This window comes from Ranitomeya imitator, chromosome 9 (assembly GCF_032444005.1).
Source record: "Ranitomeya imitator isolate aRanImi1 chromosome 9, aRanImi1.pri, whole genome shotgun sequence".
Classification (NCBI taxonomy): Eukaryota; Metazoa; Chordata; class Amphibia; order Anura; family Dendrobatidae; genus Ranitomeya; species Ranitomeya imitator.
In genome coordinates, this window is record NC_091290.1 from 38,257,465 (window position 1) to 38,278,379 (window position 20,915).

At 43.3% G+C, this 20,915-nt stretch overlaps 1 protein-coding gene across 3 annotated transcripts in view; it reads left to right on the plus strand.

Moving 5' to 3' along the window:
• The window catches only part of MACROD1 (mono-ADP ribosylhydrolase 1), an 873,108-nt gene that overhangs the window by 844,661 nt on the left and 7,532 nt on the right, over positions 1–20,915 (plus strand). Inside the window, exon 10 of one of the 3 annotated variants that reach the window (XM_069740478.1) lies at positions 12,141–12,171. The exons of 1 other annotated variant lie outside the window; for it this stretch is intronic. In XM_069740478.1, coding sequence (XP_069596579.1) covers positions 12,141–12,145 — 5 coding nt within the window. In that variant the 3' untranslated portion in view covers positions 12,146–12,171. The remainder of the gene's footprint in view (positions 1–12,140; positions 12,172–20,915) is intronic. One more of the 3 variants, XM_069740476.1, reaches the window with a different exon arrangement.

A 20,915-nucleotide genomic window follows, 5' to 3' on the forward strand; every position in this document is an offset into this window, starting at 1 on the left:
TTGCATCCTTTCATAATTTTTTCTGTGTCGTCCTCATCAAGGGAGATTAGCTACAGTACTATGGGTTGTAAATGTCTTGATTATGTTGCGCACCATGGACAAAGAATCATCAAGATCTCTGGACTTGTAAGCTTGAGATTGTTGATATTTTTCAACAATTTTGGTTCTCTAGTCCTCAAAGAGTTCTCTTCTTTTTCTGTTGTCAATGCTAGTGTGGCACACACTGACACACAATGCAAAAATTGAGTCAACTTCTCCCCTTTTTATTTGGTTTCAGGTGCGATTTTCATATTGCCCACACCTGTTACTTGCCACAGGAGAGTTTACACGAACATCAAATGCTTGAAAGTTGTTTAACCCCTTTCTGACCTCAGACGGGATAGTACGTCCGATGCCAGATCCCGTTTTGATGTGAGCCCGCATCAAAGTCGGCACAAGTCAGCTGTTTTGAACAGCTGAAGTGCCCGCAATAGCAGCGGGTGGAATCGCAATTCATCCACCGCTATTAACTAGTTAAATGCCGCTGTCAAACACTGACAGCGACATTTAACTAGTGCTTCTGGTCATCGGGCTGGAAATGCGCTCACCGCTGACCCCTTCATGTGATCAGGGGTCATCGATGCGTCGGCATTAGTGATGAGCGAATATACTCGTTACTCGAGATTTCTCGAGCATGCTCGGTGGTCCTCCCGAGTATTTTTTTAGTGCTCGCTGATTTAGTTTTTCTTGCCGCAGCTGAATGATTTACATCTGTTAGCCAGCATAATTACATGTGGGGATTCCCTAGCAACCAGGCAACCCCCACATGTACTTATGCTGGCTAACAGATGTAAATCATTCAGCTGCGGCAAGAAATACGTACGCTACTCACCTGGTAGCAGTGTTTTTTCAGGAGCCATGACAGCACAACGAGAGAGGGGATCCGCCCTTCAGGGACAGGAAACCTACAGACATAAAAAGGGCGGTACCTCTCTCCCACGTCAGTTGTTTCCAGAGCATGAGAGGACCACCTTGGTTAGTAACACAGATGCAGCATATACATAAATATATTTTATTATGCCAGTGAACATGGAATTTTAACGCAAAACCAACAGGGTGTTGAAACATCCAAAACTTAGGGTAGGGAATCTAAGGGTGCTGTCATGGCTCCTGAAAAAACACTGCTACCAGGTGAGTAGCGTACGTATTTATTCAGTCGCCATGACAGCACAACGAGAGACTTTCAGAGACGAAAGATTTAGGGGGGGATAATAGCTTCCAGCACTCTTCTCCCAAACGTAAGGTCTGAGGAACTACCCAGATCTAATCTGTAGTGTCTAAGAAAGGTAGAAGGAGAAGACCATGTGGCCGCCTTACATATGTCTTCGATCGATACTTCTGACCTCTCCGCCCAGGAAGATGCTACGGCTCACGTGGAGTGTGCCTTTATACCATCTGGAACTTCGTTGCCACCTGCGGTATAAGCGAGAGAGATCGCCTCCCTAATCCACCTGGCTAGAGTGTTTTTAGATACGCTAAGACCCTTTCTCACCCCTTGATAGGCTACAAACAGGGAGTTGTCTTTTTTCCAGGCATCTGTCACTGCAATATATTTAAGGAGGCATCTTCTTACATCTAAGGAATGAAAACTACGTTCCTTATCGTTAGCAGGATTAGAGCAAAATGAGGGTAGGACTACCTCCTGTACTCTGTGGAATTTTGACGCAACTTTAGGAAGATATAGGGGATCGGGCTTCAATATTACCCTATCCTCCCTGACCTGCATGTATGGTGGATGTCTGGAGAGTGCCTGCAGATCACTAACCCTTCTAGCCGATGTGAGTGCAACCAACAGGGCTGTTTTAACTGAAAGGATTTTTACAGGGATGGAATCAATGGGTTCGAATGTGGCTTGCGTTAGGGCAGAGAGTACCAGATTTAGGTCCCATGGGACTAACCTTTGTTTAATAATCGGTCTAGATCTAGTGACTGCTTTAAAAAACCTAGAAATCCAGTGATTACTGGCTAAGTTAAGGTTATATAATGCCCCCAGCGCTGACACCTGAACTCTAAGAGTACTTGTGGCCAAGCCCATCTCTAGGCCTTTTTGTAAAAAATTCGAGAATCTGGTTTATACATGGTTTTTGGTCAATTTGAGCCCCTGAATATGATAGAAATTTTCTCCACACTCTAACATAAATGCTCGTTGTAGAGGGTTTCCTACTTTTAAGGAGTGTTTTTACCAGATTCTGAGAGAATCCTTTTCCCCTCAGTAAGGACCTCTCAAGTTCCATGCCGCTAGGTGTAAGTTGGCTACTTGAGGATGGAGGATTGGCCCTTGGGAGAGCAGATCTGGTAGCTCTGGCAGGATCCATGGTTGGCAGACAGACATCTTCCTCAGCCAAGGAAACCAAGCCCTCTTGGGCCAAAATGGAGCTATCAAGATTACCTGGGCCCTGTCCTCCCGAATCTTCCTTAGAACTAAAGGAATTAGATTTAGAGGGGGAAAAGCATATGCGAGCCTGAAGCGCCAAGATATCAGCAGAGCGTCCACAGCGTATGGGTTGTCTTTTGGATTTAGGGAGCAGAATTGGTGTAATTTTTTGTTTCCCCTGCTGGCAAAAAGGTCTATCTCTGGACAACCCCATAACTGAATGATTTGATTGAAGACGGCTGGATTTAGCGACCACTCTCCCTGTCTGAGTACGTTGCGGCTTAGATAGTCTGCTTTGGTATTGATACTTCCTTTTATATGAAGCGCCGTCAGGGAGAGAAGGTGTACTTCGGCCACCTGAAAGATATGATTTGCGACCTCCATCAATGAACTGGATCGCGTGCCACCTTGACGATTAATGTAGGCCACAGTTACCCGATTGTCTGATAATAGCCTGACGTGTCGACCCTGTAGGGGTACAAGGAATTTATTTAATGCATGTTTTACCGCCAACAGCTCTTTCAAGTTGGAGGATGAGTCCTGTTCAGACTGAGGCCATAGCCCCTGAACCCAATCCTCTCCTAAGTGAGCCCCCCACCCCTTGGGGCTAGCGTCCGTAGTCAATACTTTAGACACATGATTTATCCAAGGGACCCCCCTGCGTAGATTCGAAGTGCGAGTCCACCAACCAAGAGAATGTATAGACTCCGTAGAAAGTGTAAATTTACTGTCGAGGTGAGCTCTTAGACGACGAGAATTGTGTAACACGTCCCATTGTAGAGTCCTTGTGTGGAACTGTGCCCAGAGAACCGCCGGAATACAGGACGTAAGAGAACCCAAGATCGACATCGCACTTCTGACCGACACTAAGAGATTATTTATTGCTCTGGTGACCAACTGCTTAACCTTAGCAACCTTTGCGTCTGGCAGGCGACATTCCTGCTGACTAGAGTCTATAACATATCCCAGGAACTCTTGTACTTTTAGGGGCTGAAGACGCGACTTTTTGACATTGATTATCCAGCCCAACTCGTGTAACGCACTCATGACCCTCTGTAGTTGGTCTTTGCAATGCGACTCTGAATGACCGACAATTAGCAAATCATCCAGGTAAGGGACTATTAATATATCCTGTTCATGCAAGTGCGCCATAACCTTCACCATGATTTTTGTGAACACCCGGGGTGCGATTGCGACTCCGAAGGGAAGTGCCTGATATTGAAAATGTTCTATCGTGCCGGCTAGTGAAACCGCCACCCTAAGAAACCTCTGATGATCTACATGTATTGGAACATGGTAATAGGCGTCTTTGAGATCTAAGACAACCATAAAACAATGATTAAAGAGTAATTTTATTGCTGTCTTGACCGACTCCATTTTGAAGGAGGGTATCAACAAAAAATTGTTCAGGCCTTTCAAATTGATAATGGTGCGATATGAACCATCAAGTTTTTTGATCAGGAACAGAGGGGAATAAAACCCCCTACCTTCCTCGCCCGTAGGGACTTTGACTAGAACTTTCTTCCGTTGGAGTTCCCGGACCTCTGACTCCAGCGCCAACTGTTCTGTAGAGGAGGAACGAACAGGTGTCAACATAAATTTGTCCCGAGGAGTATGGTGGAAGTCAAAGGTTAGGCCTTTCCCCACAATGCTTAGAATCCATGGATTGTTTGTAATCCGTACCTAGGCTGGGTAGAAGGCCGAAAGCCTACCCCCCACCTGGTCCGCCAGTCATTGCGGTTTTTTAACATCTCGTGAAGGATTAAACATAAATCCTTTACCCCTCCTTCTGCTGCTGTCGTATCTGTTAGATTCTCTGTTAGAGTCTCTATATGGCCTTCTGCGGCTAGACCATCCTCTATTATAGTCTCGTCTGTAGAAGGGTCTTCCTAGGAAGGGAAAGCGTTTTTTATTATCCCCCGCCTTTTCCAATAGCTCATCTAGGACCGGTCCGAATAAGTGAGCTCCTTCACAGGGAATGCCACATAACTTTGTTCTGGCTTGTAAGTCCCCTGGCCAACATTTTATCCATAACGCTCTTCGGGCTGCGTTAGATAACGCTGAGGACCTGGCGGCCAACCTGACCGAGTCTGCCGATGCGTCCGAAAGGAAAGCTGCTGCATCCTGGATTATAGGCATAGAGGACAATATTTCTGTCCTAGGGACTTTATCTTTGAGCTGATCTTCGAGGTGACCTAACCATACCATCAAGGATCGAGCGGTACAGGTGGCTGCTATAGCTGCTCTCAAGGACCCAGCTGAAGTCTCCTAAGCCCCTTTAAGGAAGGTATCAGCTTTCCTATCTAATGGATCCTTCAAGTTTCCCAAGTCGTCAAAGGGGAGAGATGTTTTCTTGCACGCCTTAGCGACTGCCGCATCCAGTTTCGGAACTTTATCCCATGAGGATGAAGCCTCCTCCTCAAAGGGATATCTTCTTTTAAAAGCTGGCGGAAGCGAACCCTTCCTCTCTGGTTTCTTCCATTGCTTTGAGATTAGTGATTTGATTTTGTCAATCACTGGAAAGGCTCTTCGGCACTTCCGCTCAATACCTTTGAACATAACATCTTGAATGGAATATTCCGACTGGGTATCCTCTATCCCCATTGTACTGTTAACTGCTTTAACTAGATGGTTATCCCTATCCAGGGACAAGCAGGCTTGACTGGACTGTTGATCTTCAGAGGAGGAAGTAGACGGAAGGGACCCTGAGCTCAGCTCACCCGAGTCCGAATCTACATCAGATAAAGGGGAGGATTTTCTAACTTCCGTTCCCCGAGACCTGGATCTCACAGAACTTTTAATTTCCTGTCTAACCATCTCTCTTATTGTAGAGGTTAGATCAGGAGCCTCCTCCTCTAGCAGGCGTTGGATACATGTTTTGCATAACGTTTTCAAATGCCCATCCGGAAGCGGCTCTGCGCATTCGGCACACTGCCTATGTTTAGCTTTAGACGAACTTTTTCTCCCCTAGTAAGGAGAGAGGAAAAAACAAGGGGAACATAACCATCACTAAGTGAACTTTCACGAAGATCACTTACCCCGCCAGTAATGAGTGGTACCGTAGATGGGGGGTCCTTCGTAGCCGGCAAATCCTTACGGCTTGAGGACTTTGGTGTAGAAACTCGAGCCTCCTTAGCTCCACCAGTGCGGCTACTGCCACTAGACCGACGCTGGGAGCTTTTCCGAGGCTTTTCTGACTGTTGCTGCTGCTGCTGCTGTTGCTGCTGGCTGCCGTTAGACCCTTCTGGCGACTCCATAATGGAATGGGCAAGGAACATCAGCCATCCCAGCTTGCAGCCTTAAATAATGCCCCCAAGGTACCGCCCCCAGATGGGGGTTAGCAGGGAATCCCAGGTGTCAGCCATTCGATTGATGGGGACCATTGTTCGCACTGCGCTGCCCTCCCCCGAAGCCCCGACGTCCCCGCAGCTGGGCGCCGCCATTAGCTGGAGAACGGCTCCACTGCGCATGCCCGGCCGCGTCATCCGGCCGCGTCGCCCGCCACGTCATCCGGACACGCCCCTTCCGGACGCGGCGGCGGCGCCCAGCAGACACGCGGACCCGGACGGCAGCGGCACTCCACCGGACCAACGCCGCACCCCCGCAAGGCACCGACTGGCTTCCGGAAACCCAGCAGCGCAGCGCGTCATCCGGCACACACTCCCCAGGTACTCCTTTATGGCCACCATAGAAGCCAGCCTATATGACTGAGGCTGCTTCCTCCTGCCGCCACCTACACTAAACAGTCCCCCTGCCGTGTGGTGCTTCCTGCCTCCTGATCAGGCCGAGGTAGGGGACCCCCGCTACCTGCACCGGCCTGCCAGGAGTGGGGATATCTTCTTAGCTTCGACCCTCTTCTCAGGGCCTGTCTGAAGAGGTTCCGCTGTCAGGGACAGGAAACCAACTGACGTGGGAGAGAGGTACCGCCCTTTTTATGTCTGTAGGTTTCCTGTCCCTGAAGGGCGGATCCCCTCTCTCGTTGTGCTGTCATGGCGACTGAATAAAAACTAAATTTCCGAGCACTAAAAAATACTCGGAGGACCCCCAAGCATGCTCGAGAAATCTCGAGTAACGAGTATATCCGCTCATCACTAGTCGGCATGACAACCTGAGGTCTCCTTGAGACCTCTATGGTTGTTGATACCGGATTGCTGTGAGCGCCACCCCGCGCCCGGCGCTCATAGCAATGCAGCAATTCTACTGCTTAGGAGCGATCTGAACTTCGCTCCTATGTAGCAGAGCCGATGAGGCTATGCCAGCTTCTAGTCTCCCATGGAGGCTATTGAAGCATGGCAAAAGTTTAAAAAAGTTTTAAAAAATATAAAAAAAATAAAAAATATATAAAAGTCTAACTCACCCCCCTTTCGCCCCTTTAAAATAAAACAATAAACAAAATCAAATATACACTTATTTGGTATCGCCATGTTCAGAATCGCCCGATCAATAAAAAGAAGGAGTAACCTGATCGCTAAATGGCGTAATGAGAAAAAAATTTGAAACGCTAGAATTACATTTTTTGGTCGCCGCGACATTGCATTAAAATGCAATAATGGGCGATCAAAAGATCGTATCTGCACCAAAATGTGATCATTAAAAACATCAGCTCAGCACGCAAACAATAAGCCCTCATCCAACCCCAGATCACGAAAAATGGAGACGCTACGGGTATTGGAAAATTGTGCAATGTTTTTAAAAACTTTTTTAGCAAAGTTTGAATTTTTTTTAACCACTTAGATAAAAAATAACCTATACATGTTTGGTGTCTATGAACTTGTAATGACCTGGAGAATCATAATGGCAGATCAGTTTTAGCATTTAGTGAACCTAGCAAAAAAAAAAAATAGTGTGGGATTGCACTTTTTTTTTGCAATTTCACCGCCCTTGGAATTTTTTTCCTGTTTTCTAGTACATGACATGCTAAAGCCAATGATGTTGTTCAAAAATACAACTTGTCCTGCAAAAAATAAGCCCTCACATGGCCATATTGGCGGAAAAATATAAGGCCCGGGTCACACTAGTCTGTAATACGGACAAGTGCTATGCGATAAAAAAAAAAAAAAAAAAAAAAATCGCATAGCACTCAGACCAATGTTAATCTATGGGGCAGCTCCTATCATGTGTTTTTTTCTCATCCGTATTACGCTTGCGAGTGAAATCGCAGCATGATGAGACTGTCTGCGTATCTCAGCTGAGAAACGCCAATGCAAGTCTATGGGTGTGAGAAAAAAAAAAAAAAAAAAAAAAAAAAAATCGCACAGCACACGGACCATGCGTGTGACTTGCGAGAAATTCTTAGGCATTCGGCAGGTGACAGGAAAGGCTCAGCCATTATTTGCTCAGTTTGTGTGAGAAAATCTCAACATATGGATGAGAAAAAAAAAGCATCCTGGCATTGCACACGGATGAGATACGGATCACCATACGGAGAACATTTGTGCAATTCTCAGCAGACAAAATCGGACAGATTTTTTATACATTGTGTGCGACTCCAGCCTAAACGTTATGGCTCTGGGAAGGAGGGGAGCGAAAAACGAAAATGAAAAAACGAAAATACCCCGGGTCATGAAAGGGGTTAACCACAGTTTTGGAAAAGTGACAACAATTTTGTCCGGCCCATATTTGGGGTTGTGTGTGAAATTATGTCCAGATGGATCTGGATAAGTTGGAAACTTGGGCTGAAAGGTGGCAGATGAGGTTTAACAATGATAAATGTAAGGTTATACACATGGGAAGAAGGAATCAATGTCACCATTACACACTGAATGGGAAACCACTGGGTAAATCTGACAGGGAGAAGGACTTGGGGATCCTAGTTAATGATAAACTTACCTGGAGCAGCCAGTGCCAGGCAGCAGCTGCCAAGGCAAACAGGATCATGGGGTGCATTAAAAGAGGTCTGGAAACACATGATGAGAGCATTATACTGCCTCTGTACAAATCCCTAGTTAGACCGCACATGGAGTACTGTGTCCAGTTTTGGGCACCGGTGCTCAGGAAGGATATAATGGAACTAGAGAGAGTACAAAGGAGGGCAACAAAATTAATAAAGGGGATGGGAGAACTACAATACCCAGATAGATTAGCGAAATTAGGATTATTTAGTCTAGAAAAAAGACGACTGAGGGGCGATCTAATAACCATGTATAAGTATATAAGGGGACAATACAAATATCTCGCTGAGGATCTGTTTATACCAAGGAAGGTGACGGGCACAAGGGGGCATTCTTTGCGTCTGGAGGAGAGAAGGTTTTTCCACCAACATAGAAGAGGATTCTTTACTGTTAGGGCAGTGAGAATCTGGAATTGCTTGCCTGAGGAGGTGGTGATGGCGAACTCAGTCGAGGGGTTCAAGAGAGGCCTGGATGTCTTCCTGGAGCAGAACAATATTGTATCATACAATTAGGTTCTGTAGAAGGACGTAGATCTGGGGATTTATTATGATGGAATATAGGCTGAACTGGATGGACAAATGTCTTTTTTCGGCCTTACTAACTATGTTACTATGTTACTATGTCCAATTTGTATTTTTTCTCTTTTTTTTTTGTTCAAATACATACAAAGGAAATAAACATGTGTATAACAAAAAATGTGTAATTGCGAGAAATACTTCATTCTCTGGACCAATTTCAAGGGTGCCAACACTTTCGGCCATGACTGTATATGACTGCGTGAACGCAGCCCAAAAAAATTAGAGCTTTCCAACCAGGAAAAGTATCGCACAAAAATATTGCATGCGTCACTACATAAATTACTGATTGTTGACATGTGGTTGCACCCTTGGATCGACAGGTGAGGATCACCCCCCCTGAAAAATTCTGACTAATTAATAGTTAAATCTGTAAAAATTGGGTATAAAAATGTAAAATAATAGAAGAAAATATTAAAAGCTCTACTGAGACAGTAAATTCACAAAGCAGAGGAAGAGTCAAGACACCTGCTCTTGGGGCATGGGATTTCGGTAGCTGAACAGGTCTGTGTGTTGTGGGACCATGTTTCCAGGGATTTGTGTTCCTTCTCGCTGCCATGACTCCCTTTCCTTACGTGCACTTCAATATGACTCCCTCTTGCATATAAATACAGGACGAAATAGAACTGCAAACTGAAGAACACACAGTCCAGCATTTCCTCATAATTGAATTAATTCATCACATATTAGTAAAACCCAGGAAGGATTCATTTGATTTCTTTCTTCTTTTTTTTTTTTCTTCCTAAGGCAAAATTGTCAGTAAGTTAATTAAACTTAAGAATCTGCAGCATCTTAAAGTTGATTCTTTTCAGGAGTTAAATAGACTGTTCTGCATTCAGAGCTGCCATTCACTGGAAGAAACAGTATGATTTTGATTTCAATAATAAATGAGAAAGTATATCAACAAAACTGCTGGCGGGGACAGTCTGGATGTGGCAGCGTCTCGTGTAAAATATGAATTTATCTTTACTTTTCATCAGGCTACTTTATACAGACTGCCACAAGATTGAAAGCTTTAAAAGACTCAATATTGAATAAAATGACGAGAGGGTTAGAAAACAACCCTCCCCCTCCCAAAGTTATCCAAAAATGTTCTTGGCTATGATTTTTATGGATAAATGGAGGTTTCCACGATTCTTAATAAAAACCTGTATCAGAACTCTCCCATGATGGGGCAGTTTTTGGACCCCTACTCATTGAAATGCATTACAAGTTAGTTTTCAGAAAATCCATTAAAAAAAATAATAAGCCTGTCAGTCACACATTGTCCTCAACTAATATGTGAAAAAAAAAATAGAAAGTTACAATTTTCACTGCTATACATGCAAATTGGTGCTGTTATATACGGTCGTTTTTATCCTAATACCTGCATATTGTTATCAGGATGCATTATCCGAATTACGGTACATTCACCTTCCACTTAAAAGAAATGTGTCATCAGAAAATGACGTATTGCTTAAATTAGGTTTTTAATGAGGTTTTCCAGAGCCCGATCTTTTATGGACCGGAAGTGCGCATGCTCCATTCATTGCCTATGGGACTGTCAGAAATAGTGGAAGGCTGTGCTTGGTTTTCTCATGGACTGGAGGTTGAGCATGTGCACCTCTGCTCCATTCCAGGAGGGGCTCTGCAGTCCCTGATTCTATAGCCCTTTTCTAGGGGTCGTTGGTGGTGGTTATCCGCTTACATTTGACCCAATGAGAGAGGAAACCAAACTGGATTTAGAAAAATAATTGTCAAATCTAAAAGGGTTATTTTTAAGATGTTTAAAAGGAGCAATCAGCTCATCTGTTGAGGTGCACGGCAAAATACTCCAGTAATAGCAACAGTCCAAACAATCACCAGCACTCACATTTTCTTAAATTAATCGGTTTATTGATCCAGCAGTATAAAAAGGCACAAGAATGGTTGAACCCAACAGCACAAAAATTAAAAAGAAAAAAAAAAATTTCCACTGCGCTCACAGGCATCAGGCTATGTGCACACGTATTCTGGTCCACTGCGGATTTTTCCGCAGCGGATTTGATAAATCTGCAGGGCAAAACTGCTGAGTTTTTGCTGCAGATTTATCGCTGATTTACCGCGTTTTTTCTGGGGATTTCACTGCGGTTTTCCATAGGAGCAGCTGTAAAACTACTGCGGAATCCGCAGAAAGAAGTGACATGCTGCGGAATGTAAACCGCTGCGTTTCCACGCATTTTTTTCCCGCAGCATGTGCACAGCGATTTTGGTTTCCCATAGGTTTGCATTGAACTGTTAACTCATGGGAAACTGCTGCGGACCCGCAGCTGCGGGAACGCTGCGGATCCGCAGCAAAATCCGCATCGTGTGCAAATACCCTCATGTTTCAGACCTACATGGTCCTTTATCAAGCCAGGTTTTACAAATGACCATGTAGGTCTGAAACATGTTACCTGGGAGTGCAGTAGATATTTACTTTCTGCCTTTTTAATTTTTGTGCTGTTGCCTTCAGCCATTTTTTTGTGCCTTTTTAGACTACTGGATCAATACAGTTATTATTTTAAGAAGATGTGAGTGCTGACTATAGTTTGGACTGTTATTTTGAGGGTAACCATAGGATGTAACTTGTTGATTGCTGAGGGTTTGACTGCAGCAATCCCAAGAAGGGGCCTGCAGAGCTATGTATTTATCAACCTGTACTCTATTCATTACCTATTGGACTGCCAATAATAGCGGAGTGCTGTACTGTTTCTCCTGCAGTCCCAAAGAGAGCGACGGGAATGGAGGTTTAACATCCACCTCTCCGCTCTATTCAAGATGGGGCTCAGCCATGCACCCATTCTCGGTATCCGTGGCTGTCCCATCTGTTGGGACCCCAGTGATTAGAGACAGATTGTAATCTATTCCTACTCATAAAATGACATTAGAGTGGCCAGTATAAGGCAGCGAATGATTCACTTTCCTAGTGATTAGAGAAGGTTATTTGCCAGCCAGGAGCCGTCTATGACTCAATAGTACATGTAGATAGACTCCCAGCTATGCAGAAGACTGGGCTGCTTTGCCCGGAGTCTCCTGGACAGACGAGTACTGTCTTGTGAGCATTGATTTCTTCCATTAAGAGTCTGTCTCAGCTGCATGTGTAACAGGGAACTTTAGGAGAAGCAGATGTTTTATTTATATGTTCTATGATTTAATGATATCCAAGTACAGCAAATGCATAATATGCTGCAAAGGTGGCTTACACGGGGCAATGGTGACTTGATTGACTTGCTCAGGTTATAACATTCTTTGTTTTTCCAGAGTAGCACAGAAGGCGCCTTCTATGTGCAGGGTAAGAAGGCTGTGTGCAAATCGGAAACAGCTAGGATACCGAAACGCGTGCGCTGAATGAATCTAACAGCTGATTAAAGGGAGTCTGTCTCCAAGGTTTTTGGTACCTTATCTGAGAGCAGCATAATATAGGAAAAGAAACCCTGATTCCAGCAATGTGTCACTTAGTTTACTGGGCGCAGCAGTTGTCACACATTCTAAGTTTTTAGATGTAGCCAGCAGCAGAGCTGAGGAAGCCAACCCCGCCACACCAGGCTCCCTATGTACATTGTATATTGACAGTGAGCTGCTAATCAGAGCTGGGGGTGGCGCTGGACGAGGAGGCACGTGAGCTGTAGTCCAAGCAGGGATAAACTCCTGCTGATAAAACGCTCACTGTAATGAAACAACAGCACACAGCCTAATAAGTGACACATCGCTGAAATCGGTGTCTCAGCCCCTACCTTCACGCTTCCCTTGGGATTACATAGCAAAAAACTTGCTGACGGATTCAATTTAAAACAAAATCTTGAGATTATATAACGTGTGCATGACTTGTGCATACGACATGTGCGTCTAATCTGCTTCAAGTATTGGTCAAACTAACTATTAAATAATAATTTGTAGATTTCTGCAAAAAAAAAAAAAATCTTAGTATTAGAAAACATTACAAGAAAATTTAACGTGTGCACCTAGTGGTAAAAGGGGACCCGTCACATTATATATGCAGTCCAATCTGTGGACATCATGGCACAGAGAAGGAGCAGCTGAGCGGAGTGCTATATAGAATTGTTGGAAAATATTCAGTATAAATTGTATTTTATTCATTGAATTCCCCATGTTTTATGTATGCAAGTCAACTTGGCAGTCCAACCAGTGATTTATAGCTATCTCTGCATGCAGTGATATGGGGAAGACTGTCAATCACTGAATAGCACCGCCCACTGGACTCCTATATATGCAAACACCTGGGATTTCAATGAATAAAATGTAAGTTTTAAGGAAAGTTTTCCAAAAATGTTTTATGCAGCTCCTCCTGATTTCTCTCATCAGTTCGATTTTGATATAAACTTTAGCTAAAGGGAACCTATGTGGAAGATGTGGATAAAAAAAATAGAAACATTTGCCAGGCTCGCTGGGGAAAGTTTATCAGTGCTCTAAAAGTGATTTGCTAAAATGTAATCAAATAATTCAAATATTTTATGAAAAGCTGCTTAACCCATTTAGTTATATTTAGCATATATACTTCCGACAGATTCTATATTTTTTTTGCACCCCTCTTATAATATTGGAATACTCTGGGGAGGGCAGAACTGTGGAGTCTAATAGGAATCAGAACCTAGGACAGTTCTAATCGTCACAAAGGTGGTACAGCACCGATGATGTAACTTGTGTCAATATTTATAATGTACCCCAAATAACTTTTGTCATTTTTTTTTTTTTGGTGAGGTTTCAAAATATTAAAAATTGGATTTAAAAAATAAAATATATAACATTAAAAAATATAAACTACTTTAATTTTGAGGATTAAGAGTATCAACTCTCTCTCAATATGCGGGGACATCTTCTAATCGTGCACCTATGCATTGTAGTCCTCAGTGGTCACTACACTGTGGGGTCTGATTTACCATACGTTATTTCTGATAGGAATAGAGAGTCACTATACTTAATATGCAAGAAAACGATGTACTAGCAATGTACAACTACTTAGTAGGTTCTTGGTTGTATCTTTTTGGCACTTAAGAACTTTTGCTGCATGCATTTAAAGATTTCTCCTTTGCTGTTTGCGTAGAGTGCGTGCATGCTTTGAAATACATGCCTGAAGGTGTGCAAATGTATAATCACCTGGATTGCTCAAGACTTTGGCACTAACAGAAGTTTATTATTTACAGAATTTGCTAATTTTCAAATTAAATGTATTAATCTACTACAATTATGATAAACAATGATATGGCTGGGTTTGCGCATTGTGGCCGTATAACAGCACGTCGATCGGTGCGGTTTTCTAATTCATTGATGCTAAAATGGTGTTTGATTGGCAAAGGCCAAGGCAATAATGTGTATTGTTCACCAGATTTCAAATTACAAACTGCATATTTTACTAAAAAGAAGCCTTAGACTTGATGAGGCTGGTGTACTTACTTTGAACATACAGTTCACATCGGCTGTGTAATCCTGTCATTGATTTGAACATTCTATGAATCCAGTTTCAGAATGAGAGAGCGCATGAATCCAAGTGTATTCTGTCTCCACCTACTCAGTGTGACTGACAGCTGCGGCTTGTACAGAGCAGTGTGAGGTCTAAGCAGCATCAGGGAGGAGGGACACTGAGGAGCTGGTAATCAGGCCAGGTGGGCAGAGACTGAGATTTACTTTTTCGAAAAGGATTATAGAGCCGTTGTGACCTGGTTTATCGAATTATAGTAACGCAAGCAATTTGTATTGTGAAAAAGTCTAAATCTCACAATTGCAAAGTACATTTCTCTGTTATAACAGGCAAAATATAGCAGTTTTGGTTTTAGTTAAATCAAAACTTATTTAAAATTTGTAGATCTTCCTGTTTCAAACAAGTATTTTCAGTTTCAATGGTAACACTTGCTTAAAGGGAACCTGTCACCTGAATTTGGCGGGACTGGTTTTGGGTCATATGGGCGGAGTTTTCGGGTGTTTGATTCACCCTTTCCTTACCCGCTGGCTGCATGCTGGCTGCAATATTGGATTGAAGTTCATTCTCTGTCCTCCATAGTACATGCCTGCGCAAAGCAATCTTGCCTTGTGCAGGCGTGTACTATGGAGGACAGAGAATGAACTTCAATCCAATATTGCAGCCAGCATGCAGCCAGCGGGTAAAGAAAGGGTGAATCAAACACCCGAAAACTCCGCCCATATGACCCAAAACCAGTCCCGCCAAATTCAGGTGACAGAGTCCCTTTAAGGGCGCAGTCAGACGGCTGTATAAATCGGACCTAGATCAGGACGTGATGCACGGGCTGGCTTGTGGGTCACCGCGGCTAATCTAGGCACTGTGTTACTATCCCAGTCCGATGTATGCGGCCATCTGATTGCACCCTAATAGCTCAATTCCAGCACATGGATCATCCAGCAGATGGATAGGAGTGATTCCTATTTTCAAGACCACCCAATGAAAATCAGTTCAGGGGTAGCAGCTCCCCATCACCAGCACTGGGCACTTGTGTGCAGAATTCTGCCAGATTCATGCATAATCCAAAATAAAGAACCCATTATGTCTCCATATAAATTGGGGGTATACAGAGGTCTATACCTCATGTGGCTCATCACCAATGATTGTCTGCTGCAGTCATGTGAACTGCTGACGTAATGTCACCACTGTTGCCGGTCATCAAAAAAATGGTGCAGCATTGGAGAGTCAGCGCCGCACCAGGTAGAGGCGAGTATTGCTGTGATTGTTGTTTTAAAAAGGGATGCAACCCTATGGAGCGGTAACAATTTAAACCAGACGACCCCTTTAAGTAGTAAATATTAATATTCCTCCAATCATATTAAAGTGTAAGATCAATGACCCACGTAGAACATTCACTGCGTCAGTGATTTGGAAATACAAAGTAATGTAGCAATGAATGAAGCAATGAATAAAGCATAAGAAGCTTCGTTCACATATGCGGAAACATGGGTCTCAATGTGTTCAACATTTATAAATGTTTCATCTGCATTCACATTTGTATTGATTTTTTTCCCTCTACTTAATGATTTGTCAATGTCACAGTTTCATCTATGTAAGGCCTTATACTGTACATACTCGTTCCTTTCAGCACTACTTGCTTCCCAGTGCAGCCTTGGTTACAAGGTGAAGAATTAGCTCAGACACAAATACAGACACGCACACAAATCAAGAAAGAGGTGATCCTTTATCGTATATAATTAATATATGCATCAATTAGTATATTATAATTGATGTATTACAATATCCTAACTAATGTCTATATAATAATATAGTAAATGCATAGCTTGTTGCATATTTACTCCTGTAAGAATTAAAAAAAAAAAAGCTATATATATGATTAATATCTCTGTGTGTGTATATTCACACGCACTGGGGAAAATACGGTAAGTATTTGATACACTGCTGATTTTGTATGTTTTCCCACTTACTAAGAATGGAGAGGTCTGTAATTTTTATGGTAGGCACATTTCAACTTTGAGGGACAGAATCTTAAAAAAAAAATCCTAAAAATCATTGTGATACATATATGCTAGCCACCTTAGGGAGAGACCCAAGTTGGGCTAAATGTAGCGGGACGAAAGAGACCGAAAAGCCCTCTACTTAAAGGAAATACATAGTGGATGCTTTCCTGAAACGGAAAGTACTTGCAAGCAGCATAATACAAAGAATAGCAGGTTTACCCAGAATCCTTTGCAGTAGGCGGAGCTTTGCAGTAGCTCCGCCTACTGCAAAGGATTCTGGGTAAACCTGCTATTCTTTGTATTATGCTGCTTGCAAGTACTTTCCGTTTCAGGAAAGCATCCACTATAAAAATCATTGTATGATTTATACAGAATTAATTTGCATTTTATTACATGAAATAAGTATTTGATACCATAGAAAAACAGAACTTAATATTTGGTGCAGAAACCTTTGTTTCCAATTAGAGAGGTCAGATGTTTCCTGTAGCTCTTGACCATGTTTGTACACACTGCAGCAAGGATTTTGGCCCACTCCTCCATGCAGATCTTCTCCAGATCTTTCAAGTTTCGGGGGCTGTCGATGGGCAACATTTATTTCCAGCTCCCTCCAAAGATTTTTCTATTGGGTTTAGGTCTGGAGACTGGCTAGACCACTCCAGGAACTGGAAATTATTCTTATGAAGCCACTGCTTAGTTGCCCGGGCTGTGTGCTTTGGGTCATTGTCATGCTGGAAGACCCAACCACGACCCATCTTCAGTGCTCTGACTGAGGGAAGGAGGTTTTGAACAAAATCTTGTGATGCATGACCCCAGCCATCCTCCCTTCAATACGGTGCAGTCGTCCTGTCTTTTCAGTAAAGCACCCCTATGTTTCCCCCACCATGCTTCATGTTTGGGACGGTGTTCTTGGGTTTGTACTCATCCTTCTTCCTCCAAACATGGTGAGTGGAGTTCATACCAAAAAGTTCTATTTTGTTCTCACCTGACCACAACCTTCTCCCACGCCTCCTCTGAATCATCCAGATGGTATTGGCGAACTTCAAACAAGCCTGGACATGTGCAGTAGGACCTTACATGCCCTGCAGGATTTTAATCCATGACGGCATAGTGTGTTTGCCCCACCTCTATTCAGGTCATTGACCAGGTCCTCCCGTGTAGTTTTGGGCTGATTCCTGACCTTTCTCAGAGTTAACCTTACCCTTCGAGGGAAGATTTTGCATGGATTTCCAGACCAAGCAATATTGACAGTCATCTTGTGTTTCTTCCATTTTCTAATTATTGCACAGTTGTTACCTTCTCACCAAGCTGCTTGCCTATTGTCCTGTAGCTCATCCCAGCCTTGTGCAGGACTACAATTTTGTCCCTGGTGTCCTAAGACAGCTCTTTGGTCTTGGCCATGGTGGAGAGATTGGAGTGTGATTGATCAAGTGTGTGGCGAGATGTCTTTTATACAAGTAACAAATGCAAAGTAGGAGGGCTAAACTAACAGGTGTGAGAGACAGAATTCTTGCTAGTTGGTAGATGATCAAATACTTATTTCATGCAATAAAATGCAATTTCATTAATTAAAAATGATACAATGTGATTTTCTGATTAGAGCTCACAATCTAATCCAATTCCCTATCAGTATATCTCTGAAGTGTGGGAGGAAACCAGCGTACCCGGAGGAAACCCATGCAAACATGGGGAGAACGAACATACAAACTCCTTAGGCTGGGGTCACATTGCGTTTTGGTCAGAGCGCTAATGGACAGCGTTGCACGGCGAAATTAATGCCATGCAACGCGTCCGTTAGCGCTCCCATTGCCCGCAATGTACCAGCGCATTGCTAGCGCGTGTCATTTTCGGCACGCGCTAGCGACGCGCCGGTCTTTTGTAGCGCGCCTCGGACGCTGCTTGCAGCGTCCGCGGCGCGCCCGAGGTCCGTTCCCCGCTCTCGCAGATCGGGGATCTGCGAGAGCGGGGACGTTAACGCGACCCCGAAACGCGACCCTTTAAAAACATTGCGTTAGCGCAATCCGCTAGCGCTAAACGGATTGCACTAACGCAATGTGACCCTAGCCTTACAGATTGGTGGGATTTGAACCCAGAACACACACTAACTATTTAGTGTCTGGTTGCAAAGCCACCCAAATAAAAGTAAAAAATGGAGCAGCATTCCATAAATAAGGTGCAATCGTTATAAGCCCATGGGGAGACTTTTTGGTTCAGACTAAACTAAGAGGTCCCCACATGGGCCAATAAAGTTGTATAAATGTTGCGCTTTATTTTTGAAGTGCTGCCTCCATTTATATTCTATATAGATTTAAATTTTTTATAACCTATTACTATGCAAACGTTGTAGACAGGAGGGGAAAAATGCTGCAAACTAAGAATGTTTTCAGAAATAGAAAAGTTAGTCTATTTTTTTTTTATATTTTGACAAATCTAAACTAAAATTGATGTTTTATGTAATCACCCTTTGCCTTCAAAACAGCATAAATTCTTCTAGGTACTCTTCTACTTGCAAACAATTTGTCAAGGAACTCGGCAGAGAGGTTGCTCCCAACTGTAGAGATTAGCGAATATGTTCGAAAAAGATCGCTGAATCCGAGTTTGCCATATTCATACCATATTCATGCCGAATTTGTGCATGACGATCGTTTCCAAACATATTCCCATTGACGTCAATGCCGTTTGCCTGTGTTCGGCGAATATTGCAAATATGGTGATCATAATCCTAACTGAATATTGAAATATTCGCTCATCTCTACCCAACAGCTTGGAGAACTAACCACAGATCTTTTGTGGATGTAGGGTTGTGCAAATTTTTCTGCCTCTTCATGTAATCCCAGACAGACTGGATGATGTTAAGATCAAGTCTCTATGGGGCCGTATCATCACTTTCAGGACTCCTTGGATAGTTCTTAATGACATTAGCCTTATGTTTGGGTCGTTGTCCTGCTGCAGAATAAACTTGGAGGTATGGGATGGCATTGCATGATGGATAGATGGCATTGGATGATGGACAAGTATCTGTATTTCTCAGCATTGAAAACACCTTTGATCCTGACCAAATCCCCAACTCCATTTGCTGAAATGCAGCCTCAGACTAGCATGAACCTCCACCATGCTTCACTGTTGCCTGCGTCATTACTGTGCAGCTCTCCAGCATCCAAATATTTCATATTTTGTCTCCTCAGTCCAGATAACCTGCTGGCATTTTTCTGCACCCCAGTTCCTATGTATTCATGCATAGTTGAGTCAGTTCCTTGTTTCTGTGTGGAAAATATGGCATTTGACCACAACTCTTTCATGAAGACCACAGAAGATGTGTAGCTGGGTCCCACTAGTTGCTGCCAGTTCTGAGCTGATGGTACTGCTGGACATCTTCTGATTTCAGTTTCAAGCCTCTAACACAGCCGTTTATGTTAATGACTGTGTTTAAACCTGTATATAAAAATCATGATCAATATGACCTGATGGGTATAATTTGTTAATTATGCATCTGACTATAACAGAAAATCCCTGACTTTGTGCAAATGTACTTAGAAGAATTGATGATGTTTGGAAGTCAAAGGGCAGTCACACCAAATATTGATTTCATTTAGATTTCTCTTTTGTTCATTCACTTTGCATTTTGATAGTGTATAAAATAAAGTATTTACATTTCTTTTTTAGAAAGCATTCTTAATTTGCAGCATTTTTTCTACATCTGCCTAAATCTTTTGCAAAGTACTTAATATACATATTTTTGTAAGCAGTTGTTGGAGTCAGTATAGTTCTGATTACTCTGACTTCTAAGCCCTGCTTGCAGTATTCCCCATTGTTAGGGGTAGAGGCACCCTTAACAAAGCTGCTGTAACAGAATGTAGCTTTGGTTGCAGCAATAATGCTGCCAAATGTGTTGCTGGCTGCAGTCATGAGTCATGACACTAAGGTCTATACTAATGCGCATCATGAGCTTATGGCAAAGTTATGTCTACTCCATAAAGAAGCACGCTTGGATTGGCTGGATTTAATTTAATAGTGCAAAATAAGCTGCTTCCAGAAGTCACTCTCAAGTAGTGACTCATACTTCTATAAAACAAAAAAAGAATGCAAAAAATCATTGCTCTATAAAGTAGAGGTTATGTGTAATTAATAGAGATGGGCGGACCCCTTTATGCTCAGATCCAGCGGGTTCAGCCAAACAGTTAAAAAAGTTTGGGTACCAGAACAGTACCCGGACACAATTCACTTGAATGGGGGGCCCGAACATCCAGTGTTGGCCACTCTGTCATGTGCATGACAGCATGGCAAACGCTGTCACTGGTCGGCGGTAAAATCATTACCGCCGGTTAGACTGCTGCGGTTTCCCCGCTGTCAAATTACAGCATGAGCCCAGAGCTGTGATAGGAGGTAAATTCACTGGCGTTGGCTGATGGGACTGCTCCTGGTGAACTCACTTCTGCACTGTGAGACTTTTCCTCACAGTGCCAGTGATGATCTCACCAGAGGTCACCGCAGCCTCAGGGTATATGCGCACAATCAGTAAACGCTGCGTACTTGTGCAGCGTCCAGAGCAGTGGGTTTTAAGAAATCCCTTGCACACTATGCATCCAGAGACACCGGCGGAGACTA